This window comes from Haliotis rufescens, unplaced genomic scaffold, assembly GCF_023055435.1.
Source record: "Haliotis rufescens isolate VD_foot unplaced genomic scaffold, xgHalRufe1.0.p SCAF_1, whole genome shotgun sequence".
Classification (NCBI taxonomy): domain Eukaryota; kingdom Metazoa; phylum Mollusca; class Gastropoda; order Lepetellida; family Haliotidae; genus Haliotis; species Haliotis rufescens.
The window spans coordinates 39,419,799-39,442,050 of NW_025963779.1; the positions used below are offsets into that span (position 1 = coordinate 39,419,799).

Consider the following 22,252-nt stretch of genomic DNA (forward strand, 5'->3'; position numbering starts at 1 on the left):
CATGTGCGTCCTACGTGTCAGATCTAGGGACTGCTACATGTGCGTCCTACGTGTCAGATCTAGGGACTGCTACATGTGCGTCCTACGTGTCAGCTCTAGGGACTGCTACATGTGCATCCTACGTGTCAGATCTAAGGACTGCTACATGTGCGTCCTACGTGTCAGATCTAGGGACTGCTACATGTGCGTCCTACGTGTCAGATCTAGGGACTGCTACATGTGCATCCTTCGTGTCAGATCTAAGGACTGCTACATGTGCGTCCTACGTGTCAGATCTAGGGACTGCTACATGTGCGTCCTACGTGTCAAATCTAGGGACTGCTACATGTGCGTCCTACGTGTCAGATCTAGGGACTGCTACATGTGCATCCTACGTGTCAGATCTAGGGACTGCTGCATGTGCGTCCTACGTGTCAGATCTAGGGACTGCTACATGTGCATCCTACGTGTCAGATCTAGGGACTGCTACATGTGCGTCCTACGTGTCAGATCTAGGGACTGCTACATGTGCGTCCTACGTGTCAGATCTAGGGACTGCTACATGTGCGTCCTACGTGTCAGATCTAGGGACTGCTACATGTGTGTCCTACGTGTCAGATCTAGGGACTGCTACATGTGCGTCCTACGTGTCAGATCTAGGGACTGCTACATGTGCATCCTACGTGTCAGATCTAGGGACTGCTACATGTGTGTCCTTATGGACAGTAACATTAGTTTGAAAAAGGCTGAACAAAAACTGTATAACTCAACTCCTCAACAAATGTATGATTTAATGCACACACTAAAACATTATTATACGTTGCTTGCTAATGTGAATAATGGCATATCATGCGATAAAACAGGTCGACAGTATAGAAAATGTTTTAACAAATCACATTGTACCATGGCGAGACACGCCCTGACAGATGTGACATACGAACACTGATAGCTACAACACTATGTATTAATAACGATATTCTGTGTGCATGACCGACATTGCCAAATATGGCCAACGCGACTGCTGACAATTTTGCGTTTTAATTGCATTACTTTTCAGCAGCTATCGCGATGGTTGCATCATTAAAAGGGCAGCTTTTATTAGGTCGATGACTTGGTCTGGTTATGTGTATTACGAAAGACAAAGCCAGAATGGCATTGGCCCAGTGGCTAATTACACGTGGTGTTTGTGAATGACACTAACAATGGGACATCCATGTCGTAGTCTCTATGGAATACACAATGGGGCGGTGTTTATTACAGCGAGGTCGTTTCAGATGACATGGTCATTTCCCTACACCAGATCTTGTCAAGCCTGACGTTTAAACAATGTGCATTGGGATGAAGTTTCACACACTGTTTAATGATTATTGTAATGACAATAAAATATTCTTATAGTAGTCCTGTCATGGAACACAGATTTTTTGGAGTAATCTGCACGTGTGACTTTAATTCCATCTCAGAATGAGGGCAGTTTGAAAGGGATCTTAAATTTAGACGGTGTAATCAGTTGTAGTTCATCTGTCACCGGATAGTGACTCTCGACTGATCCCGGTCGGATAACAAACATACTGACGTACAAACAACGCCGGGGACAGCGTAATCCAAGCCATATACAGACAGTACTGTATACCACCCCTTGTTATATACATGTACATAAAGATGCAATCCACAACACAACCATAAGATAATATATTCCTCTAGACACAATCTCAAAATAATTACGGCCTGGTAGGTTCAGGTTCGTGCGGGCCTAGAACTACGAAAATGTTACACATACCTGTATCAATTGCGTCATTAGCCCCCAGGGACACTGATGTACGGTCATTCAGAAGACCATAGATCTCAGGTAGCTGATACTATGAAGGGATGAAAAAGTTAAATTTGAGGAAATCACTTGTGAGCTATTGTTGTTTGAAAGAAGGCATTACTATTGTTGTAATCGACAAAGGTGGGGTAACTGACCTCTTGAGATTTGTACCTATTTAGTTCTGCTACGGTGTATGACCTAACGTGTTTCCATTGAGCATTCAGTTGTGTGCTATGTAGATAACTATATTTAAGAGCGGCTGCTTGATTATTCGAGACATACGTAGTTCAAATGTGGGTTTTCCTAGATGGTCGGCATTCTTGTTATAAGTCATATCCATAAATCGTACAATGTGGCAGTGTATTTGGAGACGGGCACCGTACAATATGCTAGGCTATACCATAAAAGGCATATTGACCAGCTAGCGACATATTTTGTCACAAAGCCTTATTGTAGCTTGCATTCTTGCTGTGAGAGGGGACACAATGTTGCTTGTTACTGTCCCAAACGACTGGATTCCATGCATAGCTGGACCAGAGGGCGACTGAAGGTATCTTACAAACGGCGATGGAAGATGATATCAAATATTGACGTGGTTATCTGCTGATAACTTGTCGATGTGATCATGTGTGCAGATTAGGTATGGCCTGTGGTGATCAGAAATGACTGTCGAACCATTATCTGTGGCATGTTCTACAGTGCGTGTAACGTGATATTACGTATATTGACATGCCAGTGCGAGACACATATATCCATGCTTTCCTTTTTAAAGCATACTAATCAGTCGTTCATATGGAAGTTGTCTGTGTTATTGAAAAGAAAAAGAAGAAGTTGAAATCCCTGTCCCTACCTTCATTGATACTACAACGTCTAAGTGCCATCTATTCAATCTATTCAACAAGGTGTGTTCGTTCGGAAATCGGTGTGCCATCAACAGCCACACATTTGACAAGACGACTATCCCTGAAATATGTATCGCGGTCTTTTCAGCTGCAGAAACGGGAATCCCTGACCATTTCACGGTCCATATCTCTCATTGACACAAGTCATCCGCAGTCGATGCACAACTTTCCCATCAATTGTCATTATTTTCATTTCATACAATATAAGTTGACACGTTTTATCTCCTGTGAAAACGACACAAAACACTAAATCTCCCCGTTTGTTATCTATACAAGAGTTCTCAATGACCAACTGAAGCGGAGAAATGATTTCGCAATTTCTGTCGTTATTACGACATATTCCGCCACCCAGCAGTTTTCTGGGTATAGTTCAATCGTAGCCCGGGGCAGCGTTATAACGGGGGGTGTTGTTAGCTTGCCTAGCCATGCGTGAAGCGATGCTTTGCTGTGTCTTCATCTACTATAGGGTCACGTGAGGTGAATAGCCTCTAACTTAGTCATGATGGTGTCATAGAAGATACCATGTGGTGTTTCACAAAGGGTGCCCCTCAGTTCATAGTTGATAGCTTTTTACCACAATTTTAATCATTGGTTTATCTGAACATTTATACTGCCAAATTATCCCGCAGAACTGTCAGACAGTCATTATATGTCTACTACACTCTTTCAGCAACAACGTCACAAGTTGTATCTGCAAACCATGCTATGATGGTTATGCTTTCGCTTCTTGTGTAGACTGAGGCTGGCATAATAATATGGAAGAGTGAGTGGCGATGTACAGGGGACGGGCAGTACCAAACAATTCCGCCCTCCGAGATCAGATTAAGTTATCGTTCAAGTGTTAGTTTCGTACCATCTGATTCTGCTGTTCTTACAGTTATGTTTATGTTTGTGACATACACCCCACGGTATTCATGATCAGCTATGTCCTCTGTTACTAGACAGTGAAGGCGTCCATTGTTTGTAGAGACGTAAGCTGTAGTAAACATCCTCAGTTGAATGGTATACACGGAAGTATTAACACCGATGAGATGACCCTCGGACTAAAACAGGAAAAGGATAAGTAACGAAATCTCAGGCAGGTGTTTGTCGTCTGTTAAATTCTGAAACCCACAACCAATTGCAGGAACTGCCAATTGCAATGTGGTTGCACTGTCCCTGGTGTGTCCTGACACAAGTGGTCGTCACATTCTCACTTGTTAGCATTTGCTTCTCGATTATGGCCTGTTTATCTTGTAAACATTTATACGGAGAACTTCCTTCCTCTCTCTTAAACAGTTTATCATACCTTGTTGGTCTTTATGGATGATCTGATTTATAAGGTATTTAGGTCAACAAAATGAAAGGTTTTCCGCTCTCATCGTGAGGCTGGTTAGTGCAGGGGTTTGGTTGTTTTACTTCTCTGGTGAATCATCGCAGTTTACGACGTCAGATTGCTTTATGATTATATGTATGGTGTTGTGAGTATGAGGATTGTGACATGTAATTGTGAGAAAGTTAAATATTTTTAATAGATTGTTGTCCATATTGATTGTGATGTTACACAGGTGTTTTTCAGTGTCCCCATACTGCCGTGGGTCTGTAAAGTCGTGAAATGTCAAGATGAGATTTAGTCCATATGTTTTAATGGGATCTTCTCGGAAACGGAGGTTGAGGTAAGGACATCAAGTTGAACCCGCTGTCGAGCAGCTAAATGTCCTTTGTTGCTGTAATATGTTTTCGATCTGAAGTTTTTAGAAGATCTTAAGCAGCTAGAATGTGCTACGATCTGATCTATTTCCTTCAGTAAACAAGTTCACTTAAACAGTCTGTAAAACTGCGGGTAATATCCATCATTTTCTGCTGACAGTTGAAATTTGACTTCAGTGTAAATATGTTTCCCAACATGTATTAACTCAAACCTCTACTTCATGCTTGTTTCTCACAGCCGCCAGTTACCGTAAACTAAAGCTTGGCACGATTTACAAATGTTTTCAGACACATTATTTCTCTAACGCATGTGTATTACATTGATTTACTTAGACTTTGACTTTCAGTTAATGCCACCATTGAACAATGAGCGCCATTGTAAAATGTGACCTTACAAGGTTGTAACATATGCGTGTATATTGCAAAGTAATCAACTTACGTTAATCAACTTAAGCACACACACTATCGAAATACGGCACTGCAGTTTTGAAGTTCAACATTTATTTCGGTACAGTAATGAATTTTTTACATCAATAAATTAATCTCCCGTTTTCCGAGGTTGGTCTCAGATAAGTGTTAAAGATGATAAATTGCTATCCGAAAGGGGGTATGTTAAAACATATTGTAGTAATGGCTCAGAAATGTGTATGACTACATTATTGAACATTATATCCATTAGTATGGTGGACGACGTTAGCCCTTGTAAATCAATAGTCGTATTTGGGAAGATATGTCTGTCTCGAGCATTATATGTGTCCCAGGTCCTGGATTGTAAATGTTGCCAGGCAACCGTCAAAACAATCCCGCCATTCCAGTTAACCTGTAACCAAGGTGACATGCGTACTCAGTTATTTAAATGCCATTTGTTATTGCTAGATAGGAAAACGTCCATGTCGACTGCATATATCTTAGTCAGGCATAGCCCATGAAATAAGTGGTCATGAGAATGTCAGTACTTTTGTGTGTAATGGTTTAGACCAGCATGCACCCTGACTTGGGGCGGTCACAAATACATGCGTTAGACAACAAGATATCGACACAACAAGGTGATGCTGATTTATTCCATATAAACAGAGTCAATGGCGTAAGAACAACAAACAAGGTCACATTTCATAGTACTGTTTGTTGTTAAAAAATCGTATTAAGTGTTGATGTTTCTTAAGCAATTGCCAAATTCACAATGCATTCGCTTGCATTCGTATGGGAAATGGATAAGAATACTTGCAACAAAACCAAATTAGACAACCAGAAGAAAAACGCTAAAACATCCTTGTTGTACGATAGCAGGCTATTGTACCGAACAAGAGTCAGATATTTGCCAACTTTGGCCGTTTTTCATCTGTGTTAATATTTGCGGCATCTGTCTCTCTCAAACAACGTAATTTCTTTCGCTGGTGTATAGTGCTTTATCCTTCTTATCCCCCGAACCACACACAGAACCTATTCGTTTTTCAAGAGTTCAACGGTGACATTTTGGTTATATTTGTGGAAATATTGTAAATATATTCGTCGGACTGTCTTCCTGTGATAAGACATGTGATTTCCCGTTTCAGTATTCGTGATGTTCCCCTAGGGTACTTACTGGATATCATGCTTGGAATGTATAAGTAAGTACACACATGCATGCAGCATCTAGGTATGCATGAACTGTAACTTTCATTTCCAATAATCACACCGGTGCCGCCGGACACTGAAGACTTGGTACTGCAGGTAGTCACTGACGTTTGAGTATGAGCTCGCTGGAATATAACTTAGGGGAACACTCGTGGAAGAATTGCACGATAACTAGTGTGTGGAAACGGTTTTTACAGATCCTAGAAAACAATACAGTGCTCATGGGACACACATTAACAAGATGGTTATGTACTTGAAAGCCCACTGCAGTTAGAAATAACCGCTTCACCTTGCAATAAACAACCATTGTGCTTCCAGATGGAGGGAAGAAAAATGCAATTCGAAGCTATATATATGACTGTGATATTAGTTATTACTTAAACATCATGTTTATGTTAATTTAAAAGTATATACATTTCTTCACTGCTAATCGGTAGCGCAATAGACTGAGATAGCTACATCTTTCTGATCAAGCTTTGTATCAGCACGATGTCTCCTTCAGGATGCACCAGGAAGACCACTGCCGCTAATACCGTGTAATACCAATAGATCCCTCTGGGAATGTGGGCCATGCTTTTGTCAAGTGGTACCAGTCTGTCTGCTATGGAATCAATGGACATTCCTAATGGTATTAGGGTGGCTATCACAGGGTAGTCGTGTATCACCTTTGTCATCTGCACTTAATAACCTCCCACCTAGGAAATCTTCATCATTTCACGTAAGAAAGTCTGACTACAGTGTTTGACAATAAGAATAGTGGATGAAAGAGTGGATGAATAGGACTGAAACCTCAATGGGTGAAGCTCGTTTCTGGTGTCCCCCGCCGTGATATTGCTGGAATATTGCTAAAAGCGGCGTAAAATCAAAACTCACTCACTCACTCACTCACTCACTCACTGAAACCTCAGATGTGCATCACTAGGTCAATGTTAATGTTAATGTTGCATTTTCATACAACTGATGCCCATATATATGTTGTTAATTTACTAATGCATTCTAGGACATATAAAATCACGACAGTTTACTTTTAAAGAGTGACTTATATGTCAGAAGACGTGATGTCGCCATGTCGCGCTGTATCAGTTTCCAGGGGATCAATATGAATATCGAACTAACGATGGTTAGACAACATCTTTATAATTCGTGAAATATTTAGGTCAAATTTGCAACACGTTTCAGTGCAAATAAATCCAGCAATATCACGGCGGGGGACACCAGAAATGGGCTTCACACATTGTACCCATGTCGGTAATCGAACCCGGGTCTTCGGCGTGATGAGCGAACGCTTTAACCACTAGGCTACCCGACCGCCCCGCGTGATGTTAGAATGATTATATATGATTATATAATCGATTGTCAAATTAGACGTCACGATCATTAAATGCAAATGCATTATGTAGTTCGCTCAGATGGAGTATGAAATATTATCATCATGATGAAGATCTCAAAAACAAACTCTTCAGCTGATGATACCTAGAGCGATAAGCACTTGAAATAGAAACATGGAGATGATAATCCAAATTAGTACTTGCAAACATTATTCATGTGTTGCCTTATATTGAAAGGAAAAGCAAATATTAGCTTCACAGTTTGGAATAACATGCCAATACTGTTCAAGGACTCAAGTGCTGTATTCTTTTCATTTCTAAAACTTAAAAACTATGTTGTCACTTTGAATGCCAAACACCGCAGGAAGATATATTTGTATTACTTCGGTAACAAAATTGATCTGGAGATTTTTATTTTTCCGCTTTTAAGTTTTATTTGTGAAACAAAGACAAAGTGCGCGCGTGCGTGTGCGTGCGTGCGTGCGTGCGTGTGTGTGTGTGCGTGCGTGTGTGTGTTCGCGCGTGTGTGTGTGCGTGTGTGATAGCGTGCGTGCGTGCGTGTGTTAGTGTCTTTTAAGGTAACATCAATGCAAACATAAGGACAAAGAAACGGTAACTTTTCATTTCTTGAAAGAAAACTACACGTACATGTAACTTCAAAGCTATTTCAAAATGTCATTAAGGAGTTAACTCCAACCTTAAACCCTGAACCAACATGTCGATTGTGTTGACTGTATGAATAAACAACACGGGTCTGTGGCCTGGCTACGCAACCTTGACATACACCATGCCGCTGCAACACCTGTCTTACAATTCTCCACATGGATTGTGCAAGCCAAGGCAGTCGACAAGGGGCCCAGGTACATGTTGTTTACTTTGGGAAGTTTTACATTAGAAATCATGAGCAGAATGTGGTCATTTATGCCAAGGCTTCATGTGATGTTTGTTACCAATAGGATGCCGTTTGTGCTAATGTCTTCGAATTCGCCTTCTCCAAAAAGCACCAACATTTTACACTTTAAATATTGAGAGTCAAGAAACAAGGCAGGTTTTGCTTTGATGAATGAAGAGTCACACTTGAGGATAAATATTTGGTAGATATGCTTTGAAACAATAGCCATTGTGTACATGCATGTCCTGCATTGAGGCGCTTGTGCCTGCCAGTAACATATTAAGCATATTAAGTTAACATTAATGGAGAACACAATTCTATTCTCCGAATTGAATAGCTGTGCTTTGAAGTTAATTACATTCCTCGATAATTATTGAATCATTAATTGTCTGTGTCTATAGGTAATGATATATGTTCTTTGTCTGATTCATGTAGACAAAGATTCCATTGTTGAGAATATCCAATATCATTTGGAAGAATATATCCTTTGGGGGTGGGGGTGGACCTATTTTTGGAATTATCACACAAAGAAATGTGAATAGCCGATGCCCAGTGGTGCAGATGCATTAAGGCACTGAACATGTTCTCATTGTTTTATATCCATATGTGTATTTCTGTACATATAGTCCACAATGCTTTTCTAAATGTATGTGTAGCACACTTGGTATTCTCAGTATGATACCTAAAGCCTTATATTATACATGACGTAGCATGGCGCTCGTGAATGTATACCATTCAGTTTTATTTAATGTTCATGTACGTTGGATCCTTTGCCATAAATAGTGTTTATGAACAGATATATCTGAGTCATGTATATGATGAGTAAAACATAAGAGTAAATCCCTTTTACTAACTGATAAGGTTGCGAAGTAATACATTTTATACTTATTGGGTTCACTGTTATCAATTTACTCGTTATAATCCTTTCACCATTGTGTCTTCATTCAACACATTCAGATTAATGTCAAAATGCTATATTATTATCTTCATTTTCTTAGATTTAAGAGCAATTCCTTCTTTTGTGGCGCTATAAACGTACAGACTAACAAAATCACCAGTGGCGTCTCGTCCGGGCAAAATGTTCATATTGGTGTTCGTTTGTACTTTCCAAATACGTGTTTATCGACCAGCAATCTGTTATCTATCAGATTTCAAATTATCTTCTATGGAGACATGTTACACGAAATCATAGAATAACAACAGCTTTGAAGTGCAGACAAACTCACTTGTTTATATTGGCTCGAGACTACCCGGAAGACTAACGTCATCAGAAGCTGCCACCGGAAACCGTTTGGCAGTGGTTCATTATTCTACCAGGTTTAAAGCTTTTAATATCGCTGGATTATGCATCGGCCTCTAAGCTAAGGTCCTGAATTGTACAAGTTGCTGCAACGTTTGTTAAAAGGTTTTGCGGTCCTCGTAATAGCTCATTTGGCTCCATAGACAGCCATGGCACACCACATCTACAGCCCGATGAGATTTAAAACTATGGTACTATGGATAATAGTCTCCTTCAGGTAAGATTTTATTTTGATTTAAATTTCTCCATCTATTTAATTACCGTGCAAGGTGTATAAGTTTTATGAATTGTAATCTTTCGCGAAATAAATTGACGTCTCTTTTGCAAATTTACTTTACCATGGTATTGAATGTTTATTGCTGGAAACACTAATGGTATCACATTTACAGAAAACGGTTGTAATATGACCAAATCGTATTATCGATAATATCCCATGCTAAATTATTATTTATTTCATATTTGCTATTTCGTATTTGTCAAATGGTAGCCATTTGGGAACGGATCATTTCTATATATGCGACACAGTAATACTGCTACTTGTGTATGTTTGTGTAGGGCTGATTCCCACAGATAGCTGTATCACAGGACGTAATGTTCTTACTCTGGGTTGTTATTTTGGTCACGTAAGATTCATATTTCGACACCCTAGTCATCTTTGTGTCATTTCTACTCAGACAATATACACACCTTAGGTTTGTTATTTGAAAAGTCAATATGATTTATCAGTATGTTGACTATTTCATACAAGCTAAAATAGTCCTTTAAGTTGTTTTAGTGATAGCAGTTTGTGTTCAGCACAATATTGATTTTCTCATTGTTGCCGACGTTTACCTTCGATGAGGTATAACAATGTCAACAGATGTAACCGAAATGGCCCCGAAGAAACATTTCTGTAGGCGAAATGACATGTAGGGAATCATTGTCAAAAGTGTCAATACACGCGGGGTCTAGAGAGGCGTGATCGCCCATACATATTGTAGACGGAAGCACGCTTCTGAGAGTGTTATTGTACGATATATATGTCGTGAATCATAGTGACCTGACATAGGTGTGGCACGCTGGGCACCTTGTGCTCGTGCAGTAAGTTGTACAGCTGAACAAAGGTCGATAGGGTGTTGAGGACAGCTCTGTAGCCGGCCACAAAACGATCGATGATAGTGGACATTAATTAAATATTGCAGTTATATACATTCGTGTTTAACAGTTAACAGGGGTTTTGCCTTTTACTGTACTTTTCCACATATCATAAGCTTGTTTACATTGTTGATCAGCTATGATGTGTCTGTTCCTAGAGGACCGTTTTCGTATCTATTCAGGTAATAAAAGTCAACTGACTGATTAGGCCGTGTGTCGTAACTAAGGGTAGACACATGGTAAGTATATGTGTTTGTATATACGTCAAATGCCATTTTGTATTCAACCATATGACATGATTTAACTACATATCCAGCTGATGCAGGTAACAATCTGTGTATATTCATTCGTGGCATTTGGTGTAATTCAACTGTTTGTGTCGACTATTGTGTCTATTGTTTTCGTATTTAAGTTAACACTTAAAGTAATAAATTCCTCATGAAAGCTTGTCTCTCCTTATCATTGTCCAGAGCTCGACTATCACCTCATGTCATATCGCATTACCGCACCTAGAGGTCGCTGTTGACTTTCACTCCACAAAGGTAAATTAGTTTTCCTCTCGATGATGGCTGCGGAATATGATATAGGGTGAACGATAGGTCAAGCCCTTTTGTCCCCATGTACTTTTGTGCAATCTTCGCATAAAACCTAAACGAAAACAGAACATAAACCCAACAGAAGCAACGGCAAATATACGTCAGGTGACGCTTTACCAAGGTGCTGGTTGCTGAGGACTTTCGGAATCGATTGGTCAGCCAGTTTCATTGTTGAGCACCAGTCGTAACTATGGATGTCTAATGTGGGTCGGACGCACTAAAGCAGGTGCTGTAAATGTATAAGGTAAACAGATACTGAGATTTGGATAAGTACCTGGAAGCGGTATCAGGTGATTGGTCGAATGGATGGAGAAGGCCAGCTGAGGTCTTCAGAATGGGAAAATTTCAATCTTTGGATATTACAGTAGTTGATGCAAGGAAAGAAAGGTAAGATGACACATGTGTGTGTGTCCGACCCGTCTGTAACAAACACAGTATGTGGGTGCAAGGTGTTATTGTGTCATATCTAGCATGGCAGCTCTTTAGGTTAGTTCTATTTACTCAAGACAGTGATAAGAAAATCGAAACAAACCTTTGCCCTTATATATATTCCCCTAAGAAACTATTGGTCCAATGAAGCTGAAACTTCACATACTTGTTCCCACCAATGATAAGAACACCCACATGTGGTCAAGGGGTTTTAATCCAAGGTTTAACATCCATACTGAAAGCCTATTTGTCTTTCTGGTACATGTGTAGTTACCATGCCTAGTATTGGGGCTCAACGTGTATGTTCTTTTTTTACGATATTTAAAATTTTGACCTTTGTACATTGACCATGCTCCTATATTCTCTAACAATACGTTTCTTTGCACTGTAAACATCATCTCCCCAGAAACCCCTGCACCAATGAACCTGGAACTTAACATGATTGGTCCTACCAATGATATTACCTGAATGTGTTGACAAGTTTTGTTCATGCCCATTGTCGACGATTTTTGTACAAAATGTAAGGTGAGGTGAGGTGAAATTGGGTTTAACGTCGCGTCCAAGATTATTGCACTTATATAGCGACGTGCATGCACGTGTATGTGTGTGTGTGGCTGCTTGTACTAGTCCGGACTGATGCCGATTTATAGTGCTAGCTCACTGAGATACCATGCCGCAGTTTAACATGAATACCCCACTCAGACACAGTATACTGACTCCGAGCCGACCAGTCCTTGTTTTAGCCTCTTAATGCCGAGCGCCAGACAGGGTAACAACAAGTACAATCTTTTAACGTCTTTTTGTATGACGCGGCCCGGGATCGAACCCTGGACCTTCCGCTCTCCGGGCGGACGCTCTACCACAAGACCACGGAGGCGGTGTGTACAAAATGTAATGAAATTTGGTGTATAGTTTTTCTAATTGTGGGATTCACAACATATGTTTCGTTTGTTTGTAATGTTTTAACGTTTGATCTTTTGGTGATCGTGCCATTGCATGCTCTCAATCTGCACGTTTGTCTCTGTAAACTCTGGAAGAAGCTGAACTTTGGCGTGGATGATTCTACTTCTGATGATATTATGCTTTGTTTAAATCATTAGATGTTAGTGTTAGTTTTTAGTTCTTAATATCCATGCAGAAAATATTTGAATATCAATGATGACGGAAAATGCTTTTAAGTTTCCTTTCTTTTAAACAATGTCAACTGTTTACGACATAGTTTTCCATGTGAGCTACACTATTGTGTTTTCATCCTTTAACTAGCACACTCAAGCTGTGGGGATTTTTTGTTAAACTAGATAACTAGCAGCCAACTGTGTGCAGTATTATCGGTATATCGATAAATTGAGATTCATTCTTTCCAAGATACGTATCTGAATATCATTTTTTATGCTCGATATATCGGGTGATGTCAGATAGCGAGATTTTAATGTTATTTTCTTGCCAAATGCCTTCACTGCACTGCAGGATGCATCCGGGGCCCCAAGATGGCTGCGTATTTATTGACTGAGTAAACACCATGTTGTACCAGCATCTTGTTTTGTTCCATTTATGAACTTCAATTCATACCTTAATGCATCAGATTGCTGCTGAATTCAAAATTTATAATTATACAATATATCTCAATACGGTCTTGTGCATAGCAAAATATTGTGATAAACTGTAAACCATTCCCAGTAGCAGCCTATGCTTGTTAGAGGCGACAGAATGGATCGTGTGGTAAGGTTCAGTGGCTTGGTGGTTTGTGTGTCAGGGTACCCTAACGGCGTGGGACGTTGCTCATAATATCAGTCACGGTATTGTGATTTACAGGCGATCAACATATTGCTGGAATATTACCAATTCAGTCCACTCGTCACTGACCATTTGCTGATCTATATCGATCTCAACTTACATATAAATTTAGATATTCATTGAATCATTTATTTAATTATGTATGTTATATTTCATTAAGTATCCAAAACGGATTTTACATTCCAGATGCATTATCAACCAGTCTTTAGGAATGTGAGTCGTTTGATATCCATAGCATGCTATAGTAAACGTCTGTCCACGAGTTAACAGTTGAAGTCGGCCCAGACTCGGCAGTGCTAATCTTATCCACACACAACCGGCGTTAGACGCATTGTATACAGATTTCTGCCTGCTTAAACTCAAAACGCCTTCTCCGAAAGATAACGCCTTACCCGGAAAGTAGTTGAAGTTGAGCCTGTCAGTTGTTTCATAGAGGTTGAGTTACAGCGTTGGTACTAAACATGTGCTGTGCACGCCCATGTTACAAGCACTGTAACCATGATAGGCGGCTAAAAGGCCATGAGTGAATATGAAAGATGTGCAAGCCAGAGAATGTGGTGAGTAGATATGCAGGTGTAGAGGCACGAATAGTGAAGGTTCAATCCGGATGGGTTTAGAAAGAAAGAGTGTTTGACAGACTAACACGATATTGATAACGTCACCACGATAAGATGTTTGTGAATGAGCGCGCCAATTTGAACAATATATCTATTTTAAAGGGGCGAGGCCCGGGTCAATTGGCAGTCCTATCACGTTTGTTTCAAGTTATGTCTTACACGTTTACAAAGAACATGGTATGGTACTGAGTAATCAAGAATCATATTCATGGCTAATCTGGGATTTGAACTACGATCCTAAGATCAGGGCCATCCTTACCTACGCATGAACTGTAAAGTGTATTTGTATTAATACGATACAGACATTAAAATCAGTATGTATATTCTTGCATTCTACAGCTTAGTTGTACAATGTAACCCATGTCGTCTCCTATATCCTACTTTATCTCGGCGGCCACAACACCGGGAAGTAGAAGGGTGTAGCCAGTTGATGTCATCTGATTACAACCCACTTGAACCGGAGAGGGCAGAGTCTTATATAGTAGATTTGATGACGTGTGACATTGAAAACGCATCGACACAGTCTGCAATCATGTCGTGTTGTGATGCAGGTCTGTGAGTAAAGCGTAGTATGCAGTCCCCTTAAGCTGTATTTCTGTAAGCAGTTACGATCACACAGTGACATCTTAGCTTGTATTAGTGTTTCATAAAATGCATATACACTTATTTTTGTACTAGTCCATTGATAAATAAATGTCACAAATGTCGTTTCAATTAAAACTTTAAGAAGTTAGTGTCTTGCCGCCGTGCCTTCAATTATCATCATGAAGTCAGAAAGGAAAAGGAAGCTACCCTTTCGCTGTCATTCATTAACTTGTTTTCTTTCATTTCTTTCTTTTCATTCCCCCCTATCGACAGTCTTTTAAGATCACTTTACAAATTAAGAAATGATTTTAAGAATTTGGGGCACCGAATGTTTTTGGTTTTGGTAAATAAGTATTCAGACCTCTAGCTAAGACGAGACGTTGCTACAACCCACGTCGTAATTGTTCCTCTAATTTTTTTCACATGTTTTAAAAGTATGTAAAGTATATTACATTTCAGGTTTTTTTATATAACATGTATATAACATAACCAGGGGCGGTTTATGGTAGCCTAGTGGTTAATACGAGGGATATCAAAACGTTTTGAGCCTCACACAGTATTCCTGGTCGAATGGTACAATGCGCTACACCTGATGTACATGAGTGTCTTAGCTACTGATGCTATGTAGAAACATTTTGCTGGCTGCAATTATTTTGTCACAACACTTCGTGGAAAAGGCCTACCCCTAGTGAATTGGCAAAATGGACAAATCTGAGTACAGAGCGGTGATAAAGTTCCTTGTCCTAGAGGGTCAATCTGCAACACAGGTGGAAGAGCGATTGACTGCAGTTTATGGAGTGTCTTCCCCATCGTCTGCAACTATCAAACGGTGGGTGAAGGAATTTCAGCGTGGCAGAGAGAACTTAGAAGATGATGCCCGGTCCGGGCGGCCATCAACCAGTACCAGCCCTGAAAACATTGACACTGTACACAAACTAGTGATGGAAAACCGCCGTATTACTCTCCATGAGCTAGAAGAAACAACATCAAACGGCCTATCATATGGATCCATACATAATATAATTCATGGCAAATGTCCAAAGTGTGTGCCAGATGGGTCCCGAGAATGCTTACAGATGACATGAAGCTATCAAGGGTCACCATCAGTGGAGCCTTGCTAACTCGGTACAACGCCAACCCAGATGATTTTCATTTTAGGATTGTAACCAGTGATGAAACCTGGGTTTATCATTATGATCCGGAGAGCAAACAGGAGTCGATGGAATGGAAACACGCCACTTCTCCAAAGACAAAGAAGTTCAAAGCCACCAGATCTACCAAGAAGGTTATGATGACCATCTTCTGGGACAGCAAAGGAGTGACTACCTGCCCCATGGCACCACAATGAATGGGGAGTATAACGCCAAGTTATTGAAGCAGGTGCGCCAATCCATCAAGGTGAAACGCCGTGGACAAATCCGTCGTGGGATTCTGCTTCACCAGGACAACGCACCAGTCCACACGAGCCGTGTTGCAATGACAGCTGTGCAAGAATGTGGCTACGAACTCCTCCCTCACCCACCCTATTCTCCAGACCTAGTCCCTAGTGACTTCCACCTCTTTCCCAGGCTGAAAAAACACCTCCGGGGCCGGAGATTTGAAGATGACGATGAGCTAAGTGCTGCTGTGGAGGGTTGGTTAGGGGGACCAGAATGTTGACTTCTACCGATCGGGCATCAGTGACTGGTAAACTAGGTGGAAAAAGTGTGTGGAGTTGGGAGGGGACTATGTTGAAAAATAAAGTAGTAACAATCCAATTCTTTTACTTTTTCTGTGTGAGGCTAAAACATATTTTATATCCCCTCGTACGTTCGTTCGATTCCACAAATGGGTACAATATGAGAAACCCATTTCTGGTGACCTTAGCCTTGATATTTTTTAGATTATAAATATGTCGAGTTAATGTCCAGCTGCTTGGTACATTCATCTTCGTATCAAACCAAAATATTTTCTGATTTATTGCAGGGGTGGATGCATGGCTCGGCTCCGGGAGGGATTGTACAGCGTCCATATTGAGAGCTGCGTCATCACTCTGACACTTGTCTCCGTCCTTGCTATTTCAGGGGAACTGCTCATTAACCTCCACATTGTACAAGGTGAGACATAAAAAGGAATATCCGTCATACCCGCAGACATACATGTACATTGTAACCTTATTCGGTCATTTTTCAGTCCACCAATACAATTACTTGTGTGCTTCGTAAAATCATGAATACCTCTGCAATCCACTGTTAGTACTTCCATTGATACCATCACACGCCATCATTGATTCTCTAGCGATTCGTTGTACTCCCACACACCATCACCCCTACCTTCAATCATACCACCACACGTCATGTTTATACCTTCAACCAAACCGCCAAATGCCATCACACATACCTTCAATCATACCACCACACGTCATGTTTATACCTTCAATCATACCGCCAAATGCCATCACCCCTACCTTCAATCATACCGCAACATGATATTCTACAGACCTTCATTCATACCCTCACATGCCATCATCCGTACCTTCAATAATACCGCCACACGCCTTCATCCGTACCTTCAATCATACTGCCACACACCATCATTCGTACCTTCAAGCATACCACCACACGCAATCACCCATATCTTCACTGATACAAAATGTTTCGGGTGTGTTGGGGGCTTTAGGACTTCTCACTGGCAGTCATTTTTCCAAGCTGATTTACACCTTGTTACAGGTCATACATCTTTCGTGATCCGCTACTGTTTTTGGAGAGTGTATGTTCTATGCAACCATATATTGCTACAACGTCTTATGGCGAACGCCAAGTTTACTTCAAGCCTCGCGTTAATGTGTTTAATGACCAAAGTCTTGTGGGGTGATTGTTGAGGTTGGTCCATGTGGCGAGAAGTGCCAAGGAATGCCAACCTTTACCTGTTAAATATGTGAAGAAATTGAAGCCTGTATCCGTGCATCTTCCCGAGGCAAGAGAGTTAACTGACTTTAAAAGTCCAGTTTTCACCCTTGCCGAACTTGGCTGGAATTCCTGGGCTCGATCGTAGCGCCACGAGTGGCTATTACCAGTTATGTCCCTTCTAAGCCTCTCCTATGGACCAAATCAGATTCCACCTGTCGTATCACTCGCATTTGCTTCAAACAAAATGGCGGCGCCAAGTGAGGACGATCTGCTCGATAATCGCGAAATGCATCAAATCACGTGAGCACCTTGATTAAAAACATAAAAAGATTATGAAAATATCTGTTGACAACGAGTTGGCGGTGACTATGCATAGACTCGTTAGCCCAGCCAAATTGTAACTCCATAATACCAGCCTAGTTCGGCATGGGTGGAAACTGGACTTTTATAGTCAGTTAACTCACTTGCCTCGGGAAGATGGTATCCGTGTTATACAAGTATATCAACTTCACAAGTTTGTTTTTTCCCTTTGATAACCTGATGTTACGTTGTGAACTATATTCGGATGTATATATTGCAAAGAAATGTCGCACACATACTTTAAGTTAAGTTACAATAAGAATGAGTATAACAGGTAATTCAATATTTTCAACAAGGCCAACACGTTGTTAGATTCTTATCGTAATAGTATGTTATTAATACTAATTGCTATTACCAAATGCAAACTTCAGCGAGTAGTTCATGACACACAGTAGACCAGTCAGGCTATGTATAGTCCAGTCAAAATATGACAAAAAGGGGGTCAGCCCAAAACAAATTGCAACAGAAACCATTTTACCTGCATATAACTTGGAATTGCTCACTTAACAACATATCAAAAGTTTACCAAAATCGGAGGAGTGGAACAGTGCCTAATTTGTGTATATTTAAAATGGCCGCCATTCAAACTAATTGTGCCTGGTTTGGGCTATATCTCGGGACCTAGGATAGGTAGAGACTTAATTCTGATGTCTACACCCATGTTTGGGGGGTCAAGGAATTTGATTATAACATTATTTACATTACTGACTCATGTCAATTCAAAATAGCGGACATTTTGAAACCCCTTTTTAACTATATATCGGGATCTGAGTCTGGTAGAGACCTATTTCCGGTGTCTATACCAAGGTTATTTGGCCAAGGAATGTAATTATAACAATATTTTCATTATTGAATCATTTCTTCATGACAAATTTGCATAAATTCAAAATGGCGGCCATAGTCGCATTGAGATCAAGCAATCTGTGCCTGAATGTGATGGTCTGCAGTCACTATTGACATGGAAAGTTACAAGATCATCTTGCTGAGGATGCATGAAGAAATGTTGATCTCTTGTTGAGCATAGCTTTGCCTCTCCAATCACCTCGTCCTCTCTGGTCAGAGGTGATGCAGGTGGTGCATACAGGTGAGCATCCAGGGAAATCATCCATACAATTTCTGCCGATGATTGACATGGACCCAGCTGACATGACCTGTCTGTACTCAACGCTGCTGTTTGTTACTTCACACGCCAGGCAGTACAATGTCACACCAATTCTAACATTTGATCAACCCTTGTAATTGGAAAGCTCTGATAATTCAAGAAAAAGTCTCCAAGAACAGCGAGATAAAGGACATTGTACCTAGAATGGGTGGCTTTCACACAGAAATGAGCTTTGTGGGTGCCATATAGCATCTTATGGTAGACTCAGGTCTGAAAGAATTGCTAGAGGGGATATATTTTCAAGCAACACAATCGAGCACATATTAAGAGGTAAAGCGATTTCTAGAGCTGTACGTGCACACTTACTTATAGTTGGAGCCTTTCATGCTATGCTAGTATCTCATGCATTAAGCATTCCACCTCTGTGTGTTACAACAGCCCAGAAAGGTACTGAAAGCACAGATACATCTGCAGCAGAAGCACTGGGTGAAAGTGATCTGGATTCTGTGCAAGTTACCACTGAGGCATCCAATGTGTCAATGCCAGATGGTATTGTTCATCAGGACAGTGATCAAGAAGATGGCACAGCAGATCAAGAATCCGAAGAAGGTAGTAGTAAGGCGAAGAACGTGCTGCAAATGCCTGTAGGTGATTCTGTAGCGGTTGCTGCACAAGAAGGAACTACCTCGGATTCTTCACGTGAAACTGGAGATGTTGCAGGTGAACTTATTCACTAATGCCAGATATCCCGATAGCTGCTGGTAAACTCGATGATGACTTGATGGCTGGGTCTATTACGATCGAGAGCTTACAGGATTCTCAGGTGCTGCAAGACTTTAAGCAACAACTGAAAGCAGCACTGCTATTATGTGGCTGCAGTATATAGACATGGTAGGCATCAAAGCTGAACGGATTGGTAATTGAAAGCTACTTCTGAAGTCAATGCAAGATATGTTACCGTATCTGGCAGCAGCAGGCTATCCAAACTTAACTAAACCTGTTCACATCTGCTTGAGCAAGATGGAAAACCTTGAGAAATAGCAAAAAGAAATTTATCAGCACTTCCAAAATGGCTTCCACGTAGGTAGAAGGTCAGATAGATACTGGGCGGGGCTCTCTGAAGATTTACAGGTACTGATGAGAAGTACTAATGGTGGCCTTAGTATGGCTGTTATCAACTATGCCTGTTCTGAGGTCAACTTGGCAATGCAGGAGATCACATCGGTAAAGTACATGACCAGTGAGCAGCATGATGAGGGGCCAGAGCAAAAAAAGAAGACAGAAGACAGAAAGACAGCAAGACAGAAGAAGGATATGTCCGAGGCAAGAGGGCTCCTGAACGTCTTAACACCAAGAAACCCCTTTGATGAGAATCCAACGCTGCACAGTATTGTGATTGGTGTAACAGCTGATGACACTGCCGATGTGGATTCTGCAAGACAGGTGGGAGAAAAGATCTTGGAAAACGTGTTGCAGAATTTACATTCAGGAGGAAGGATCAAGCTGGCACCTTGTCTGAGAGTAGTGCAGTAAAAACAAAAGGGGAAATGGTTCAAATAGATCTCCAGCTGCTCCTTCAGAGACTTATAACATTGGGAACACGTCAAAACAGCCTATCAGAAACATTCCAATATAAGTATGTAGTTATGCACCGGCGCCATTCCAGAATAAGTGCACTCCACGCCCAGCAAAAAAAGGTTCAACTTACTGATGCAATTTGGAGTCTGATGCCTCAAGAATGTCCATACCGCCTGGAGATGTGCAGTATGTCCTAGATGGAGGAGTTTGCTTCACAGAATCATATGGAGCCGAGGGTCAAAATATGATGAGATATGTTAGCAGTATGTCAATTATGTGAATAGACACTATGGTAAGCCAGTCGTGGTATTTGATGGTTATCTCAGCGCTCCAAGCAACAAGGGTACAACGGTTCTCAGGGTCTATGGCTTCAATGGAAAGAAGCAGGACTTTCTTAATGGATGTCGCACAGACCATGCTGGGGTAGATGCATATCTACTAATTGCGCAGACTGCCATTGACACTGCTAAGACAAGAAAGTCAATGGTTGTCGTCGCAGATGACACAGATATCCTTGTTCTGCTCTGCTTCCACTCTGAGCACCCCGAAACAAATTTGTACCTTAGACCCGAACGTTGCTATGGTGCAAAGAAGCAGCCAAGATGTTGGAACATAGCTGTTCTCACAGCACTTTCGCGTTTTTTTGAAAGGGAGTTGCACTTAACCTGATTCACACTAACAAGTTCTTTCAGGAGCAAGCTGAGAGTTTTGGAAATCGAAACAGCACCATGGCAGATAAGCACACTCGTTCCCTTGTACAAAGGCAAACCTGATGAAAAGTTGGATTTTCTGGATTCAAGCAGAAGTTCAGGAGTAGTACAACAAAGCAGAAGCAGAAGTGAAAGCAGAAGTCCTTCTTCCAACCTCAACAGCAGCTGTATGGTATGCGTGTCTACTTGCAAGTACAGCAGTGGACGGGGGACGGAGATTAGATGTAAACCTACTGAGTGGGGTTGGTGTGAGAAAGCTGGAGAGTACATTCCTGTTCTTACAGACAAAGAAGCAGCCCCTAAACAATTCCTGAATGTAATAAGGTGCAAGTGCAAAACAGCTTGTAGCAACAGGCAGTGTACCTGCAGAGCAAATAGGTTGAGTGTACCAACGGATGTTAAGTGTGTAGAGGTGTGTGTAAAAATGTCAGCGCAGTCCTTGAAGAAACTGAAGATGACATTGGTGAATAAAACATGCTGTAAGCTGATATAGTATCTGAGAAATTGAAAGGAGGTGTACCAAAATGCCTCACTACTAAAGTACTATCATTAAGGTGTTGTCTGACCCTGTAAATGGGGTGTAGAGATCACAAATATGATTCTACCAGTGTTAGATACTGAAACATTACAGTCAAAGGTGGTTTCAAAATGGCTGTCAGTTTAAATTTATACAAATTAAACATTATGCAAGGAACCAATGATATAAATACTGTTAAACTTGGAGTCTTTGACAAAAAAACATGTGTACAAACACCAGAATTAGGTCTCTGCCAGTATCAGATCCTAATGAATAGTTTATGGGTTCTAAATGGCCACCATTTTGAATCTATGCAAATTAAGCATAAAGAAATGATCCAACTATTACAATATCATTTATAATTTAATTCTTTGACACTGAAAACATGGGTGTAGACACCAGAATTGGTTCTCTGCCAGTATCAGATCCTA

General features: G+C 40.8%; 1 protein-coding gene across 8 annotated transcripts in view; it reads left to right on the forward strand.

Moving 5' to 3' along the window:
• LOC124135759 overlaps positions 1-22,252 on the forward strand; it is a 33,420-nt gene that overhangs the window by 5,664 nt on the left and 5,504 nt on the right. The window contains exons 1-3 of one of the 8 annotated variants that reach the window (XM_046501293.2): positions 4,274-4,343; positions 5,931-5,984; positions 16,632-16,762. In XM_046501293.2, the coding sequence (XP_046357249.2) occupies positions 4,291-4,343; positions 5,931-5,984; positions 16,632-16,762 (238 nt within the window). In that variant the 5' untranslated portion in view covers positions 4,274-4,290. Of the gene's footprint in view, positions 1-4,226; positions 4,344-5,930; positions 5,985-8,039; positions 8,180-9,553; positions 9,729-11,560; positions 11,629-13,847; positions 14,022-16,631; positions 16,763-22,252 lie in introns of those variants that run through there. The other 7 variants (XM_046501294.2, XM_046501296.2, XM_048396353.1 and 4 more) reach the window with 7 other exon arrangements.